The sequence below is a fragment of the Papilio xuthus genome, unplaced genomic scaffold (assembly GCF_000836235.2).
Source record: "Papilio xuthus unplaced genomic scaffold, Pxut_1.1 DF829660.1, whole genome shotgun sequence".
Lineage (NCBI taxonomy): Eukaryota > Metazoa > Arthropoda > Insecta > Lepidoptera > Papilionidae > Papilio > Papilio xuthus.
Window position 1 is genome coordinate 456,926 of NW_013528989.1, and position 17,647 is coordinate 474,572.

Consider the following 17,647-nt stretch of genomic DNA (forward strand, 5'->3'; position numbering starts at 1 on the left):
GCGCGGAGGTAAAAAATTAGTAACATATGTATTCTTCCAGACTATGTTCTGCTTGTTTGCCAAATTTCATCAAAATCCATTGAGCCGTTCCGGAGATATACCTACAAAACAAACATCCATCCATCCATTATCGCATTTATAATATTAACTAGCTGTCGCCCTTCACTCCGTCCGCGCGGAATTGAGTGAAAAAAACTTAATTCGCAGCCTATGTGTTCTTCCAGACTATGTTCTATATGTATGCCAAATTTCATAAAGATCCGTTAAACCTTTCTAGAGATAACAAACATCCATCTAAACGTTCGCATTTTTAATCTTAGATTAAAAAGGGTCTTGACAGACAGACGGACGGACAACAAAGTGATCCTATAAGGGTTCCGTTTTGTTCCTATGAGTTACAGAACCCTAAAAATGGATTTTATCGAATATTTGTGTTATTGATTAATTAATTAATGTTTATCATTTCAAGTTGTATTCAAACAAGATTTAGTTCGTAATATATAATACATACAAATAGCATAAGGAATCATCATCATCAGCTCACTATACGTCCCCACCGAGGGGATCAGAACCTACCCTAAGAGTGATTAGGCCATAGTCAACCACGCTGGCCAAGTGCGGGTTGGTTGACTTCACACATATCTTTGAATTTCTTCTCAGATATGTGCAGCATCACGATGTTTTTCTTCACCGTAAGAACGTCGGATAAATGTACATATGTAAATCGTAAATCGAAAAACACATTGTTACATGGTAGTTTTCGAACACAGGACCTGCAGATTGCAAGTCAAGTGCTTTACCACTGAGCCACCGACGCTCGCATAAGGAATAAGGAATAATTCCTATAAATTTAATATTAGATCGTGACATCACTTTTCTGTGTAAGCCGTACTCAGAAATATATTCATATTTTAATATTCCACGACTGAGTCCATTTACTTAAGCACATCGCATTGGTGGATCAGGGCCTAAAACCTCGACTTGTAATCTGCAGGTACTACGTTCGAATCCCGTCATGTACCAATGGGTTTTCTCAATTTTAATATGTACTTTTATTCCATGTTCTTACGGTGAAGGAAAATGTGATGTTGCACATATCTGGGAGGAAATTCAAAGATATGTGTGAAGTCAACCCGCACTGGGCCGTGGTTGACTATTGCCTAGTCATCTCTAACTTAGGGTAGGCTCCGAGCCCCTCGGTGGGGACGTATACCGAGCTGATGATGTTGAAGGCATCTCACATCGGTGGACCAATGGTTAAAACCTTGGCTTGTAATCTGCAGGTACTACGTTTGAATCCCGCAATGTACCAATGTTTTCTCAATTTAAATATGTACATTTATTCCATGTTCTTACGGTGAAGGAAAACATAGTGTGCACATGTCTGGGAGGAAATTCAAAGATATGTGTGAAGTCAAATGGTCACTGTGGTTGACTATGACCTAGTCACCTCTAACTTAGGGTAGGCTCCGAACCCCTCAGTGGTAATGTATAGTGAGCTGATGATGTTGAGGATCTTTGTATATAACTCCACATCGTCGTAACCAATATTATATATTTTAATAAAAAATATTCCACTGTGGTATTTTCAAGTACAATAATTTCTAAGTTGTATCTTTGTATTATCGAACAACGGCGTTGGTGGTGTAATGGTCAGCATAGTTGCCTTCCAAGCAGTTGATCCGGGTTCGATTCCCGGCCAACGCACGCTTTTTGTTGCTTACCAAAAAATTCGATTCAATCTAACCATACTATATTTTTGCCACACTTTAGTATATGCAGTTTTTACGTCAATTTAACATTAACGGTTTGATTAATTTTAAAAAGAGAGGTATCATACTGTTTACGAATAATCTTACTAATATTATAAATGCGAATGTTTTGATGGATGGATGTTTGAAGGTATCTTCTGAACAGCTGCATAAATCTAACGAAATTTTGGAACAGATCAGTCTGAAAGAACACAGACTACTAATTTGTTAATTCCGCGCAGACAGAGTTGCGGGCGATAGCTACTTATTGTTAAACAGTAACAATATTAACCAGTAGACTTTAGCTTCTAAAATCAATATGCATTCGAAATAAATCTCACTTCAAACGAAACGGTAATTGGAAAGAAAAAAACTACAAAACCCCCGTTCACCCCCACTATTTGCCTTCCTCCCTGTAATGGTTGCATCCCGAGGTAAATACGCGTTACGTTTTATATTCCATCTCACTCGCACTTATTGTGAATACATCTATTTGTCGCTTCACAATATCAATCGATTGATTGGTAACATTTGAGTTATTATTTAAGGATAAATCTTGAGATATGTTTTATTAGAAACGGGATTAAACTAAATTATTACAGTTTTAGGTCACAAAATATTACTTAATATTCTATTCTAAAAAAATGAGAGTTGAAAAAAGTAATTTTTTTTAATATTATTCGCCATAAACATATTTTTGCTTTTATTTTTTCAAAGGGAATAATATGATATGTTTTTGTACATGTCATTTGGCAGTGGAAAGTTACAATTAAATAAATAATTTTCAGATTTGTCGTCAGATGAGTCATCTCCCGTGTAGCAGGTGTAGGTGCCTTAGGCGATGCACACTGCTCGTTAGCAGAGCGGAACAACTTGCAATGTCATTTTATTCCTGCTAAGCCTTAAAGCTTCAAGAGATGTAAATATTTTTATTCACAAATAGTGTTTATATGTTAATATTATTTATGGTTTTGTATTGAATAAATTCATATCTTTATAAAAATTGCATTTGAAGGATCAGTTTGGTTAACAATATTATATAAAATATTATAGCAGATATAATATTAAATAGCTAGTAGTATTCGGCGAATTAATATTATTTTCTATTTATGTTTCGCTACCAGGAATCCACAGTAAATGGTTTTTTTCTAGAAATATCAAAACGCCTAGTAAAATATTTTTTGTCATAAAAAATGTTTGCTATTATAAATTGCAAGGAGCTTCTATTAAAACCTTACAATCATGATCAATCATGAGTTATTCTACTTTGGATGGTATACGTAAGAATATTCATACTCTTGGTGCTTGCGCTTGTCGTGTACATAACTTGTCATTTTTTGCTTATTTTTTTTTACTATTCGTTTCATTATTATGGTCTCTGTCATTCAAAGACCATATTGAGTGCATGGTCTGTTAACATTGACAATGGAGTGAACAAACAGTAAGTCGTTTCCTGGTTCTATTGTGTGACATATACGAACATTGATAATTGTGTGAACTTGGTACTGGATGTGTGTTCATGTAGATTAATCTTTGATTTTATCATATAGTTTTAACATCTATGTTATGAAGAGTTTTTAGATGGATGGATGTTTGTTTGAAGGTATCTCCAGAACGGCAAGGATCTCGCTGAAATTTGGCATATACAGGGTGTGCCAAAAGGTTACGTACATAGGAAGGGGGATGATTGGGGTGGTCACAAGGGTCTCCAGAAAAATTAAATAAAAATACGTGCGGTGGGAGTACCGAGATGATCATCGACACCCATGGACATCTGGAACACCAGAGGAACTGCAGATTCGTTGCCGGCCTTTTGGAAATGGTATGTTAGCTTCTTGAAGGACTCTAGGTCGTATTGGTTGTATAGTAATTTTTAGATATCTTGGCAGCTCATAAAGTCGCACGAGTCGCTGCGCAGAACACAATTTTAGTTGGGGCGTAGTGGATAGGTGAGGAGAGCTCTGCGCAACGCTGACCTTGAGCCATCAAAACATTTGAAAAGAACTATACAGTTTTGCTGATTTTTTAAATGAGTATTTCTTGTATATTTTATAGGAATTGGTTGAAAAAAAAAATACGTTTAAAAAGATGATTTATTAAGATTTAAAATCACCATTTTTTAAGTACAGCAAAATACAATTTATCAGTTGTCGTTAGGTTATGGCAACATTAATATTACTACATAAATATATATTATTTATAACAGCCTACCCTTTTTTCCAGATAGAGCGAAGTGTAGTCTTCTATACAACTTTATCAGCCGTCTATTCTTATGTATATGTTCTTTTATAAAATCCATACATACATTCTTTGTTCTACCTTTTTACTACTTTCGACACTTATTAATATCTATTTACAATATTCACTAGGTAAAATTTATTAAAAAAATCTAGATAGACAAGGCATCATTTAGCACCATACATAATTTTGCACGATTCATTTTTTAATTTATATTATTTTATTTACAAAAATAAATTTGGTATATAAGCAAATACCGAAAAATAACTTAATAAAGTATATATTTTTCAAGACACAACATTATTTTTTTGTATACATATTTTGTAATCATTTTTTTTATATCATAAGGTGGCAAACGAGCGAGCGGTCACTTGAAATCGTTGAAATAGCGAAGTGACCGTTGCCCATAGACATACGCAATTACATATGCGTTGCCTACCTTTAATCGACGGAGGAGAGGATGCACAGAAAGAAAATATCTTCCCTTTCCATGCATCCTCTCAACCGGAAAGTCCACTTCCACTTCTCATCTTTACCTTATGAGAAAAAGGGTGGGAAGGGAAAGAGGACTAAATTAGGCCTCCGGGACGCACACATCATCAGATGTAACGCGGAATTGCTTCCACTTGACGCGTGTTTTCTGTGTGGTCGTGGTATTTCACCGGGCGAGCCGGGACAATTCGTGCGAAGTTAAAGCGGGCTCTACCACTGTTAAATTTGTCATTTATATAATATAAAATCTATTTATTTATTTACTACATATAATTAGCACCTTGGATATTATTTGTGATGTTTTAATTTAATAGCCTTTAAGAAAACATAAAATACTTCAATAAACAAGACAACAACAATTATCTACAATAATAACTGTGGGTTTCTGAAACCAAATTCTCTCTTTAAAAATATTGTTATCTTATATATTTTATACAGAGAATTTGGTCTCAAAAACCCACGGTAATTTATATTTACATTAAATAAATATTAACTAGCAAATGTTAAGATGTTTAAAAAATTCTCTTTCCTACATTGGTACATAAAAAAACTAATTTAAATTCATCTCTTAATATATATTTAGCTGCACGATTTTTAGTTTCGAAATAAATTAAAATAAGGAACTTTTCAATATTAATAAAGGCACTGAAATATCGAAACGTCTACGCTTAAAAATAATACTGTAATAACGCATCAACTTTCAACTGTCCTACCAAGACAGAATACCAAACTCGTATCGAGTAAAAGATCAGTCTCTTATAAAAATCTTAATATACTATCGATTTATACATAAAGATTCGACATATTTAGGATCCATTTCATCAATCTCCCTACCTTTAGTCTCTGGTACAAAAAGAACTACAAACAGTAGACAAAGAACAGATATTCCTGCATACAACCAGAAAAGACCATATAATCCTATATGATCCTGTATATCAGCTGCTGTTTTAACATTAACGAAACCACACAAATGACTAAAACTAGTAGCTAAAGCACTACCAGTACTTCTATATTCCAAAGGAAATAATTCACCAATCAATAAAGAAGATATTGGACTGATACCCAATGAAAATGCAATAGTAAACGTTAATACACAAATCAAAGGTATCCAATCATACGCGCCAGGTTCTGATTGTGTTAGATCAGTGGAATTCATGAATATCGCCATATAATATGCATAAGAACCATATCCAGCTAAAGCAATAGACATCATGACTCCACTTATCATTAGCAAAGGAAGTCTTCCAACGTTATCGATCAGCATACCTGATAAACATGAAGCTAAAAGTTGAACAGCACTTGTAGCTATTGCCCCACCATGAGGATTCATCATCCTAAAGGTCTTTTTAAACATGGGTACAGCGTAAAAACTAAAAACATGAGCACCAGTAAACCTTTGGAAGAACATTAATCCGCACGTGATCAAAACAGGTCTTGTCAACCTTTTTGATAGTAAAACTTTCAACTTTCCTGCTCTTCCATTGTGGTACTGTTTACTTGCTAGAATATTTGTTCTTATTGTAGCTAACTCCTGCCTGATATCGGAGTCAGGACCCCGTAGCCATTGTAAAGAATCTGCTGCTTCTTCCTCTTTCCCTCTTAGGAATAGAGACGAAGGAGTTTCAGGGATGAAGAGGAGAGCCAGGAAGAGTAGAATCGGCGCGGTAGCAACCACGAATGCCAGTTGTTGCCAATTCAAATATGCTCCTAGTGAGTAAGAGATGAGAATTCCAATTTGGCTGAGTATTTTTGACACGGAACTGAGACATCCTCTTATTTCTGGAACGGCTATCTCCGTGATATATACCTGAGAACAATAGAAAACATATTATAACTTAAACTAAAATGTGTCTATACGATAGATAAGTTTGACAAGTAACGTCTATGAAGTATTGAATTTATTTTGTATGAAGATTAATGTTGTACTTAATAAACGATTGTCATAGTGTCGGACTGTCGCTTCAACGAATAACTGTGAACTATTAAGTATCTGTTGCGCTTTATATGCATGTTTGGGTGTTTTTATAGGTCATTTTATAATTGACAACAGCGCCATCTAGTTAAAAAAATTTGAAAGAAAAATTGGACTTTACGTGCTTTTTTAAAATAATTTGCTAAACCTTGTAAGTATGGTTTTGTTAATCAAATTTAAACCGAAAAAAGTATTATTTATAATTTCATTATATTTTTATATATAAATAAAATGTTCCGTGAAAAAAGAGGCGCTGTGTTTTTACAAAATTATTTTCGCTTTACGCTGATTATCATAAATCGAAATATAATTGTCTCTCAGTCTGTTTGTCAGATTTAAATAAAAGATGAACGTCAATTCCTACTCCTATTTAAAATGGATTCGTTTCATTCCCCTTTATATGTATGAATACAAAGACATTGTTATTTCAGTTTTACAAAGACGAGCTCAGAAAAACAACGCGTGTCCAAACTGCTGATATTTTACAAACAAATGAATAAACAAAAATTGTGACGTCATTGCATACTACTTTTTAATCGTCTGCGCACTTTTCCAATAAGTCGATACTTTCCTCTAGGATAGCCTTTTGCATCAATCATTTACAAGAATATAATTAACACGAAAAACAACTATTTCTTTTATCTTATTACTTTCAAGATGTTCTTTCATTGTAAAAGCAATTCTTATTGTTTAAATACGTCTATTATTCTTTGTTATTGGACCACGGTCTTTGTTTCGCATTTACTCATTGGCTTTCTGAATGTTCTCTGCGGACGTTTTCATTATAATATTTACAGGCCAAGGCCATGTATGTAGAGCTCATAGATATATTAATCTATTAGACACGTCTTGTATTAATATAAAATTTTAAACAGATTTCAGACATAGTATTCTATAGCTATATCCCAATAAATACCGTTTTTTGAAACAATTGTAGGTTGTAGAGCTATTAATTAAATAGACATGTCTTATTTATTTGTTTTAATTATAAAACATAGATGGCAGCACCACTGATCTCTGATCACAGAGCTTTGAATTCGATCCGATATGAACGCACCTGGAAGTTTAGACAAAGTGCATTCGTTACAAAGCGATTCAAAAATGTAAAGAACTAACGATAACTTTCGATAATTCACGTGATTGTCGCGCGACAGGCCCATACATTTTTGAAGTTCGCTATGGAATCGTTTCGAAGCGAATGCATTTTGTCGAACCCGTCTGTTGATAGTACGTGAGAGTGAATTCAATCTATATCAATAGTTCGAATTCACACAACAGATACAAACCACTACTATCAGCGCCAAGATGGCGAAAATCAAATAGGCATCAAATATTACGTTTTATTTATATATCCAGTCTGTTGACAGAGTTAGTAATAACCTAATTCATCTGATGAAATGCAGAATAATTACCTAGTCTTCTGAGTTACTGGTATCACACAAACTGAGCCATCGTTTCTACCATACTAAATAAAAATAAAACACTAAAGCAGTCTTTCCCAAAGTGGGCGATAACGCCCCCTTGTGGACACTGCAGGTCTCAAGTTGCGGGTTATAGTAATAGTTTCGTTTAGAATTCTCCGTTAATATACATATATAGGTCACAATAATTACTTAATTTAATTTTGAAGTTATAGTGGTTTTTAAATATGTGAAAATATGGGGGGCGCTAAAAAAATATTTATTGTCAAAGTGGGCAGTAGACAAAATAAGTTTGGGAACGACTGCACTAAAGGATAAACAGGAAAACTTTAACAGTGGTAGAGCCCGCTTTAACAACTTCGCACGAATTGTCCCGGCTCGCCCGGTGAAATACCACGATCACACAGAAGACAGGCGTGAAGTGGAAGTAATTCCGCGTTTCGTCTGATCAGTGTGCGTCCCGGTGGCCAAATTTAGTCCTCTTTCCCTTCGCACCATTTTTCTTATAAGGAAAGGATGGGAAGTGGAAGTGGACTTTCCGGATGAGAGGATGCATGGAAAGGGAAAATATTTTCTTTCTGTGCATCCTCTCCTCCGTCGATTAAAGGTAGGCAACGCATATGCAATTGCGTATGTCTATGGGCAACGGTCACTTCGCTATTTCAGCGATTTCAGGTGGCCGCTCGCTTGTTGGCCGGCTTATGATATAAAATGAAAATAAAAAAACTGTGCTTTTATTCGCGAAGCTATAATAACTATTTCTTATATTTTAAGTAACGTTTTAGCTTCACATATGACCGATATACTCAGTATTGTGTAAGGAGCTAAAGCTGAGACGCTTTCACGTTTTTGTGTCGCCGTGAGAATACAAGTGACACTACAAAACAACCTTTTAAAATTCAACAGTTACCATTTGTTCATAGTTCACTGTTATGACTGACACACGGTTGACAACTTTGTCGAGCAATATGAATATATGTACCAAATTAAGTAAGAAAGATATTCAAAGAAATTGTGAAACAAAAAAGAACTGTTTTTCCATTATTTTGATTAATAAATCACATATTAATCGTTGGTTTTGTTATACATAAATCTTTGTATAAAACCTATTGTCATCCCTGTCATTATCTTCTCCTACGTCGATTAAAGTTACGCATATGCAATTGCGTATGTCTATGGGCAACGGTCACTTTGCTATTTCAACCATTTCAGATGGCCGGTAACTCGTTTGCCACCCTATGATAAAAAAAACATTACTACCTAAGGAAAACGAATTAGGCAAATGCTATTAAAAAAATTCAGAATTAAAATTAATTAAATTAAAATCAAACTAAATAATCTGAACGACACTATGTCACGTGCTACGCATAAAAAACAATTTCCAATCGCTCCCAATGGAGCGTCTGTGGCTCAGGAGCGTCGGTGGCTCAGTGGTCAAGCACTTGACTTGCAATCTGCAGGTCCTGGTTTCGAATCCCGCCATGTACCAATGTGTTTTTCGATTTCCGATTTACAAATGTACATTTATCCGACGTTCTTACGGTGAAGGAAAACATCGTGATGCAACCTGCACATATCTGAGAAGAAATTCAAAGATATGTTTGAAGTCAACCAACCCGCACTGGGCCAGCGTGGTTGACTATGGCCTAATCACCCTTAACTTCGGGTAGGCTCCGAGCCTCTGGTGAGGACGTATAGTGAGCTGGTGATGATGATGATGAATCGCTCCCGTATGAAACAAGCGAGTGAACTATTCCATAGAGTTGGTAACCCGTGTGATTGATTGAAGTGAATAAATACATTGTTTTTTACTTTATTATATTGTTATCTCTGTTGTGTCAAAGATAATGATAGGGATGGCGATATATTTTATACAGAGATTTTATCTGGAAATTCACAGTTAATACGTTACTTAGTTACTACAAAAAAAGGTGTTAAATAATCTTTTTTGTATTTACAAATAAATTGTAAATAAATTTATAATAACTTGCTCAATTAAAAAACTTGCAAATTAAAAAATCTGCTAATATTTTAAATTAAAATATATATATATATATATATATATATATATATATATATATATATATATATATATATATATATGCCAAATTTCGTCAAGATCCGTTTAGTCGTTCCGGAGATACCTCCTAACAAAAATCCGTATAAAGTTTAATTTTATGATATTAGTAAGATGTCACTGTCTTATTTCCTTTTATTCGAGAACTTTAATTTAAAATTGGAGCACAAAAAAAATTATAATTGTCCTGTTTAAAAATTAATAACTCTATGCAATAGTATCCATTCATGTAAATATCGAACGCAGCGGCCGAACTGCGCAATTAATTACATTGTTTTTTTTTTATAAATATTAAACATGGGAAGTATTTTCGGTGATTACATGAAAAATATTTTAATAGACGTAGGAAAACGACGATTTACTAAGAGTAGTGTTTCTAAGACCTTACAAACAGTTTAAAACATACTGTTTTGTCAAAGACAACAGAGATGACAGAAGAAACAGATATTTTGGTCTTAGAAACCAATGATAAATCTTCTTATTAAAATGTCAGTTTTTATTTTTAAAATTATGTCTAAAATTTAAATTTAAATTAATATCTGTGCGATTTTATCAATGTTACTAATATTATAAATGCGAATGTTTAGATGGATGGATGTTTGTTAGAAGGTATCTCCAGAACAGCTGTATAGATCTCACTGAAATTTAGCATAGATGTAGAACATAGTCTGGAAGAATACCTAGGCTACAAATTAAATATGTTTTAATTTTGCGCTGACGGATTCGCGGGCGACATCTATGGTAATATAAATTACTGATGATGGTAATATCGAGTAATACTGACCTGAGTAATCATGGTAATACAGCAGACGAGCATGCCACCACAGAAGGACGTCGCGGAGATCATATCAACGCTGTTAGAGAAAGCAGTTGCTACCCATGCGAGAGTATACGGCAGAGCAGCCGCCAGAAGTATACTCCGGCGACCGTATCTCATCACAACACCACCCAGGATACCACCTATTAGAGCACCTGGAAAGATAAAGAACAATACATTAATAAATAATTTAGAAGCATTCGGGTCTAAAAATAAAACGTGAACACCCCAAACCCTACCAAAATTTAAAAGTGACTACTGATTTTTTTTGATGTGATCTTAGGTCACATCTTTTGTTTCCATATATGGACTAGCTGTAAGACGTAGTTATTTGTGCCTTGTGTTTTATTTCTCCAAAACGGCTGCGTGGATCTTGATGAAATTTGGCATTATAGAACTTAGTCTGGACCACATAGACTACTTAAGTGCTAATAGGCTTTTTTTAATTCTGCGCGAACGTAGTCGCGTGCAAGTATGTACTATATTATTGAAAATATTTGCCCCTAAAACAAAAATCACAAGGCATTGTTCCTACTACATTACTATCACCGATGTTTAAAGTAAAACGTTGAAATGTATTTATATAAAAGAATATTTTAACTTTATCTGACCGAGACAGAGATCGTTGAGAGCGGAACGCACAGACACAAAAATAAACAGACAGCCCCGTATATTTATAGTCGCTGCGAATAACTCCCAACAGATCTGTTATTTGTTTTTAATTAAATAAAATACACTGTTATATTAAATGATGGAGAAATTTTAACAGAATCCATTCTATCACCTTAATATAGTCTGTGGTATAAAGTATATATTTTTTATCTTTATCATGTTAATATTATAAATGCGAATGTTTGGATGGATGGATGTTTGAAGGTATCCCTAGAACAGCTGTTTGGTACTACTGCACCGACGGCGGGGCAGCAGTGCGGGGGACACCCTTACAGACCCCACCCGCCGCCCCGCGCGCCCTTCACTCTGCATCTACCAATTGCGCGCCATTCCGCCCGACTATAATCATTTGCATTACAATCATCAGTCACAACCAGCCTTTCATTGCATCATCATACAGTCCACTCGCTCAACAACAGCTGAACGGATCTCGTTCATTGGCATACATATATAACATAGTCTGGAAGAATACATTGTCTACTAATTATTTATTTTTTTTGATTTCGCGCAGATGGAGTCGCTGGAGACAGCAAGTCTCTCTGTCTGTATGTCTTCTTACACGCAAAAACTACTGAACCGATTTAAATCAATCAGTTTTTTACACATATAGTCTAGAGCCTGGAGAAGGACATAGGCTACTTTTTAACGCGAAAAAGGGGTTGTAAGGGGTTGAAACTGTGGTTTGGAAATTTGTGCGGAAGTATTTTTCATCTTCATTAGGTTTTACACACACATCACAGTTAGGTTTATTTAAATGTCTTGTAAGTTCAATATGTTTTGTTGTAATATTTTATTATTTAAAGTAAAAATAATTAGCCCTAATTATTAAAAATGCCTCCCAAACACATTTCACGCGAACAAAGTCGCGAGTTAATCTAGTTTCTATGGAAATCCGCAACACCAAAGTTGCAATGCCTTTAAAAAAGAGGTTCGCTTTTTTGAAGCACTTGTCGTATTGGTTTGAAATTATGACGCAGACGATATTCATCTGTTTTTCATTCTACTTGGCATAAGTTTGGAAACGGCTCAATTTCAAAGTTCATTGAACTTCCCACGTGACTTTTATTATATTTATCCATGAAACCAATTTAAAATAGATTAAATTGGGTGTTGTAATTTAAACAAATCGTGGGTAACTTTTGCCCGCGACTGCGTGGAATTAAAAAAACAACTTAGTCGTCTATGTTTTACGTCTATGCTAAATTTCCACGAGATCTGTAGAGCCGTTCTGGAGATACCGTTTGAAAACCCAAACATCCAAACTTTCGCAGTTATTATATTAGTAAGGTCTCAATCACTTGGCTACAGGTCCTGGGTTCGAGTCCCGCCATAGACCTATATTTTCAATTTACATATGTACATTTATCCGACGTTCTCACGGTGAAGGAAAACATCGTGATGCTACACATATCTGCGAAGAAATTCAAAGATATGTGTGAAGACATGCACTGGGCTAGCGTGGTTGACTATGGCCTAGTCATTCCTAACTTGGGAAGACTCCGAGTCCCTCATTGGGGATGTATAGTGAGCTGATGATGAAGATTAAGTTTGCTACGTGTACTTTATAACTTAAGTAAGCAAGCAGTAACTTTAAGTGTACCGTTAGATTCATAAAACAACTTTCATACAATTTATCGACGATTAAGTTGTAAATCTTGATTTTAATTATATATCCAATAACATTTCCAGTTATTCTAAACCTTTGTTAACTTAATAGTTATACAGTTAGTGATGTAAAGACTTTAGTTCGTTAATTTATAATATAATTTACTGTTAGCCGTTAATCTTACTGTAGCATTCGTTGCGTTATATTTGGCACGTTCACGTACCGACACGTGTTGCCGGTCCAAAGGTCTGACATCGACTGACGTCCCCTCTCTCCGGCATGTACTTATGGCGTGTACGCTCGAGACAAACAACACTACGTTTATGCATATACTACACTTACCATAAGTATATACTATGCCTTGTCTTACTAATATTATAAATGCGAATGTTAAGATGGATCGATGGATGTTTGTTTGAAGGTATCTCCAGAACGGCTGAATGTATCTCGATGAAATTTGGCATAGATGTAGAACATAGTCTGGAAGAACACATACTAAGTTTTTTTTTTAATTCCACGCGGTTAGAGTTGCGGGCGTCAACTAGTATATCATAAACTGAAATGGAAAATACGGAATTTTAAAAACACATGATTTTAATTCGTGTCTTCTTATATTTAAGTTATATTTTAGCTTGTGGCCTACGACTATATAATTTGGTTTTCAATGTTAAACACATTAATGTAATTTTTCAATGGAATATCAGCACATATTTTAATACCATTTTGTATCTTGTAAATTAGCAAATAAGGTTTAATTTTGCTTGTTGTCTATGAAATTGTATTTCACAGTCCCTTTGTATGCAAAGTTAACACGAATCCAAACAGTGTTTATGATGTATTGTAGTCAAGTAAATGTTGAATAAAATTATTGCTATAATAGAAATTGTGCGGGTTCACTTGTATTTACTAGGATTTAATATAAAATTGTCGAAGTAATAGCTTAATAGAATGTAGTTCATGAACCTTATGTAACTAGCTGTCGCCCGCGACTCCATCAGCGGGGAATTAAAAAAAAACCTTAATAAATAGCCTATGTATTCTAGAGCCCGCGCAGGTTTTAAAAAATCTTTATAAGTAGTCTATGTTCTTTCAGACTATGTTCTATATTTGTGCCAAATTTCATCCAGGTATGTTCAGCCGTTCTGGAGATACCTTCTAATAAACATCCATTCATCCATCTATCCGTCTAAACTGAATCCTGGGTTCGTATCCCGCCATGAACCTATGTGTTTCTCAATTTACATATGTACATTTATCTGACGTTGTTACGGTGAAGGAAAACATGGTGATGCTGCACTTATCTGCGAAAGTCAAAGATATGTGTGAAGTCATGCACTGGGCTAGAGTTGACTATGGCCTAGTCACTAACTTAGGGTGGGCTCCGAGCCCCTTTTTTTTTTTTCAGAGGGGAATGCTTTATGCATACTCCGCGCCCCGGGGGGGACGCGGTAGTTATGTGGGATTCTCCTCCATAGCGGAGGCATAACCACTAAACCCCTCTGTTCCTCCAACGCATCGGGACGGGACCACAGGCACGCTTTCGCTCTCGTCCGCGGCCCCGTCTGCGCCAGCTGCCGAGGCAGTTCCCTCTCGGGGCTCCGAGCCCCTCGGTGGGGACGTATAGTGAGCTGATGATGATGAATACACTAAGATAAATCAAGAAATACAGACACAGAAGTCTGAAATATATTCTAAGAATATCTGAAGAGTTAGCTCGTATTCAATTTAATTTACGACGCAACAATTCTGATACTTGATTACGTTTCTGATTCCAACTGACGTCAGGAATGTGAATCCAAAAATAAAGCTTCGTATACACTGATCAAATCTTGAGATTGTCGTAAAATTGTGTAGAATTGTAGTGTAAACTAACCTTTATATTGCCAGTTATGTTTTATAGAGAAATGTAGCTGTTTAATAAATAAAAAGTATTTTATACGAAGTTAATAATTTTGCTTGGATTATTTGTTTGATTTAGGCATTGTTAGATGGCGCTATTACTAATTTTAAACATAAACTACTCATTTATTACTCGATTTTACTAATGTAATAAAACACTATTAGGATCTAAATCAGACGAGACAAGTATGAAGGAATTTACAGTAACAACATCGAGCGTCGGTGGCTCAGAGGTCAAGCACTTGACTGCAATCTACAGGTCCTGAGTTCGAATCCTGCCATGTACCAATGTGTTTTCGATTTTCGATTTACATATGTACATTTATACAACGTTCTTACGGTGAAGGAAAACATTGTAATGCTGCACATATCTGAGAAGAAATTCAATGATATGTGTGAAGTCAATCCGCACTTGGCCAGCGTGGTTGACTATGGCCTAGTCACCCGTGACTTTGGGTAGGCTCCGAGGCCTTCAGTGGGGACGTATAGTGAGCTGATGATGATGATACATATTATAAATAAAGTGCCTAGGTGTATTGTTGTTAATAACGAAAAATTTATTATTATAATTTATGTCTGTATGTCTGTCCGCATGACCGCGTTTGTTCCGGGTAATCTCCGGAACTTCTAGTCTTTGACGGGAAGATGGCTGATGCACGCGTGCATATTATGGGTTACACTGTTTTATTCTGTGCTGACGAAGTTATAAAATTAATAAAAAATTGCAATTGTTTTGATAACGCTAAGTACAAATGCTACCTAACTTAACATAAACGGAGAACCCACATCAAAGTACTATGGATCGACCACAAAACATAACATTGCGAAGTGGTCGTAAAATTCACCACTTTACAAACTGCCAAGTGGTTACTCGGTACGCGAATCCGTCAAATTTAAACATAAACACATAAGGATTAAATTCCTTTGAATCTTTGACATCTTTACACGTTCCTGGACATTTTTAGGTTAATAGTTTATTGGCATGATTTAGCACGGAAGCGATTTCGGCCCTTATGAACCAAATGATTTTTTAATGTGACATCAATCTCAGTTTGATTGATTCGTTCCTTGTTTTTAGGGTTGCCTGTTTAAATGTTAAATAAATAATCTGTATTACAAACCCAATATGTACTTCTACTAATATTATAAAGAGGAAAGTTTTGTAGTTTTGTATGTAACGAAAAAAACTCAAAAACTACTAGGAACTATTTTAAAAATTCTTTTGCAATAAGAAAGTTACATTATCAAGGAGTAACACAGGATACATTTACTAGTAGAATGTTTTGTTTTTTTAATCCGCGAGGACGAAGTCACAGGCCAAAGCTAGTGCTAGTGAAAACAGGATCTTAGAAAAAAAAATAAGACCACGTAGATACAGTGTCATCCAAACTTTATTTCAGCTCGGTTCGTCCAGAACATAATTTAAGGAGCGCGGATGTAAAAGGATGTAGTGCGAGGCTCATCCCTGCGCACTTCAACCAAAGCGAAGTCATGAGTTTGTAACTAACATCGCGCATCCATTAAGTTTGAATCTTGTAATAGACACCTAAGACCCTTGTCAAGGCATGGTCAAGTCTCCTAACTTAGGAGACTTCCTACTCGTCTAAAGTAAACTCTCTTTAAAATTGTTTACGTTGACTGTCTCTTTTTTTTTCCAGAGAGGAATGCTTTATGCATACTCCGCACCCCGGGGGGGACGCGGTAGTTATGTGGGATTCTCCTCCATAACGGAGGCATACCCACTAAACCTCTCTGTTCCTCCAACGCGTAGGGACGGGGCCACGGGCACGCTTTCGCTCTCGTCCGCGATCGTTGACCGTCTCCTAAACTTTTTGCAAGTAATTATAAATGTAAATTTATTCTTGTCAATTAAGACACGTCTGTATATGCTAAATAATAGTTTGCGAGCACAAATGCAGCACAAACAGACGGACAATGTTGATGATTGTTATTGTGCAAGTACATGTAGGGTCAGCAAAATATTGTAGTTAAAATTATGTATGCAATAATGCCTAATCTTACTAATATTATAAATGCGAAATTAAATGGATGGATGTTTATTTGAACGGATCACACAAGGTAGGGCCTAGTTTTGAAGAACACACAGGCTACTTACAAAGTTTTTTTAATACCGCACTGACGGAGTCGCGGGCTATTTTAAATCTAACTTAAAATTGTATTAGAAATCTACACTTTAATATATATATACAAATTAATGACCTCTTCGATTTTCAAAGGCCTGCCACATCTACATATTCTAAGGGCGCAGTTACAGTAGTGATTAGAAGAGAGCGCGAATTGAGAAGCGATAAATGGACAGACTATGAACTGTGGAATTTTGTGCTTATTTGATTTTCGCCATTTTGGTATTGAAGGTTGCAGTTGATAGAGATAGTGTTGATTCGAAATAATAAAGATAGTTTTATTATTTGGAGCCACAGACGCGTTTAAATCGGAAAGATGAAAGCCGTTATTTCCAAGGAATGACCTATGCATTTATAAATATTAATTGGACGACAGTTCTTTAATTGCAAGTTGATGTGATGCGTGGATAGAAAAAGTAAGGCCTTAATGGAAGTCATAAAAATAAAACTTGAATGTTATTATTGGTTCAATTTTTTGCTAACCTTACCAGCGTATGAATATCAAACAAAGCGTCGGGAAACGCAGTGTTTGTTTGTCTGTCTGCCAACGCACGAAGT

At 35.4% G+C, this 17,647-nt stretch overlaps 1 protein-coding gene and 1 non-coding gene across 2 annotated transcripts in view; one reads left to right on the plus strand and one right to left on the minus strand.

The window, feature by feature from the left end:
• The first annotated feature begins 1,635 nt into the window (after positions 1 to 1,635).
• TRNAG-UCC (transfer RNA glycine (anticodon UCC)) lies at positions 1,636 to 1,707 on the plus strand. Its single transcript has one exon. It is a non-coding gene; the product is annotated as a tRNA-Gly (tRNA).
• Positions 1,708 to 5,065: 3,358 nt separating this feature from the next.
• Positions 5,066 to 17,647, minus strand: part of LOC106115150 (facilitated trehalose transporter Tret1) — a 66,243-nt gene continuing 53,661 nt past the window's right edge. Inside the window, exons 4-5 of the mRNA XM_013308476.1 lie at positions 10,736 to 10,923; positions 5,066 to 6,288 (exon numbers count right to left, since the gene is read on the minus strand). Of these exons, the coding sequence (XP_013163930.1) occupies positions 5,257 to 6,288; positions 10,736 to 10,923 (1,220 nt within the window). The 3' untranslated portion in view covers positions 5,066 to 5,256. The remainder of the gene's footprint in view (positions 6,289 to 10,735; positions 10,924 to 17,647) is intronic.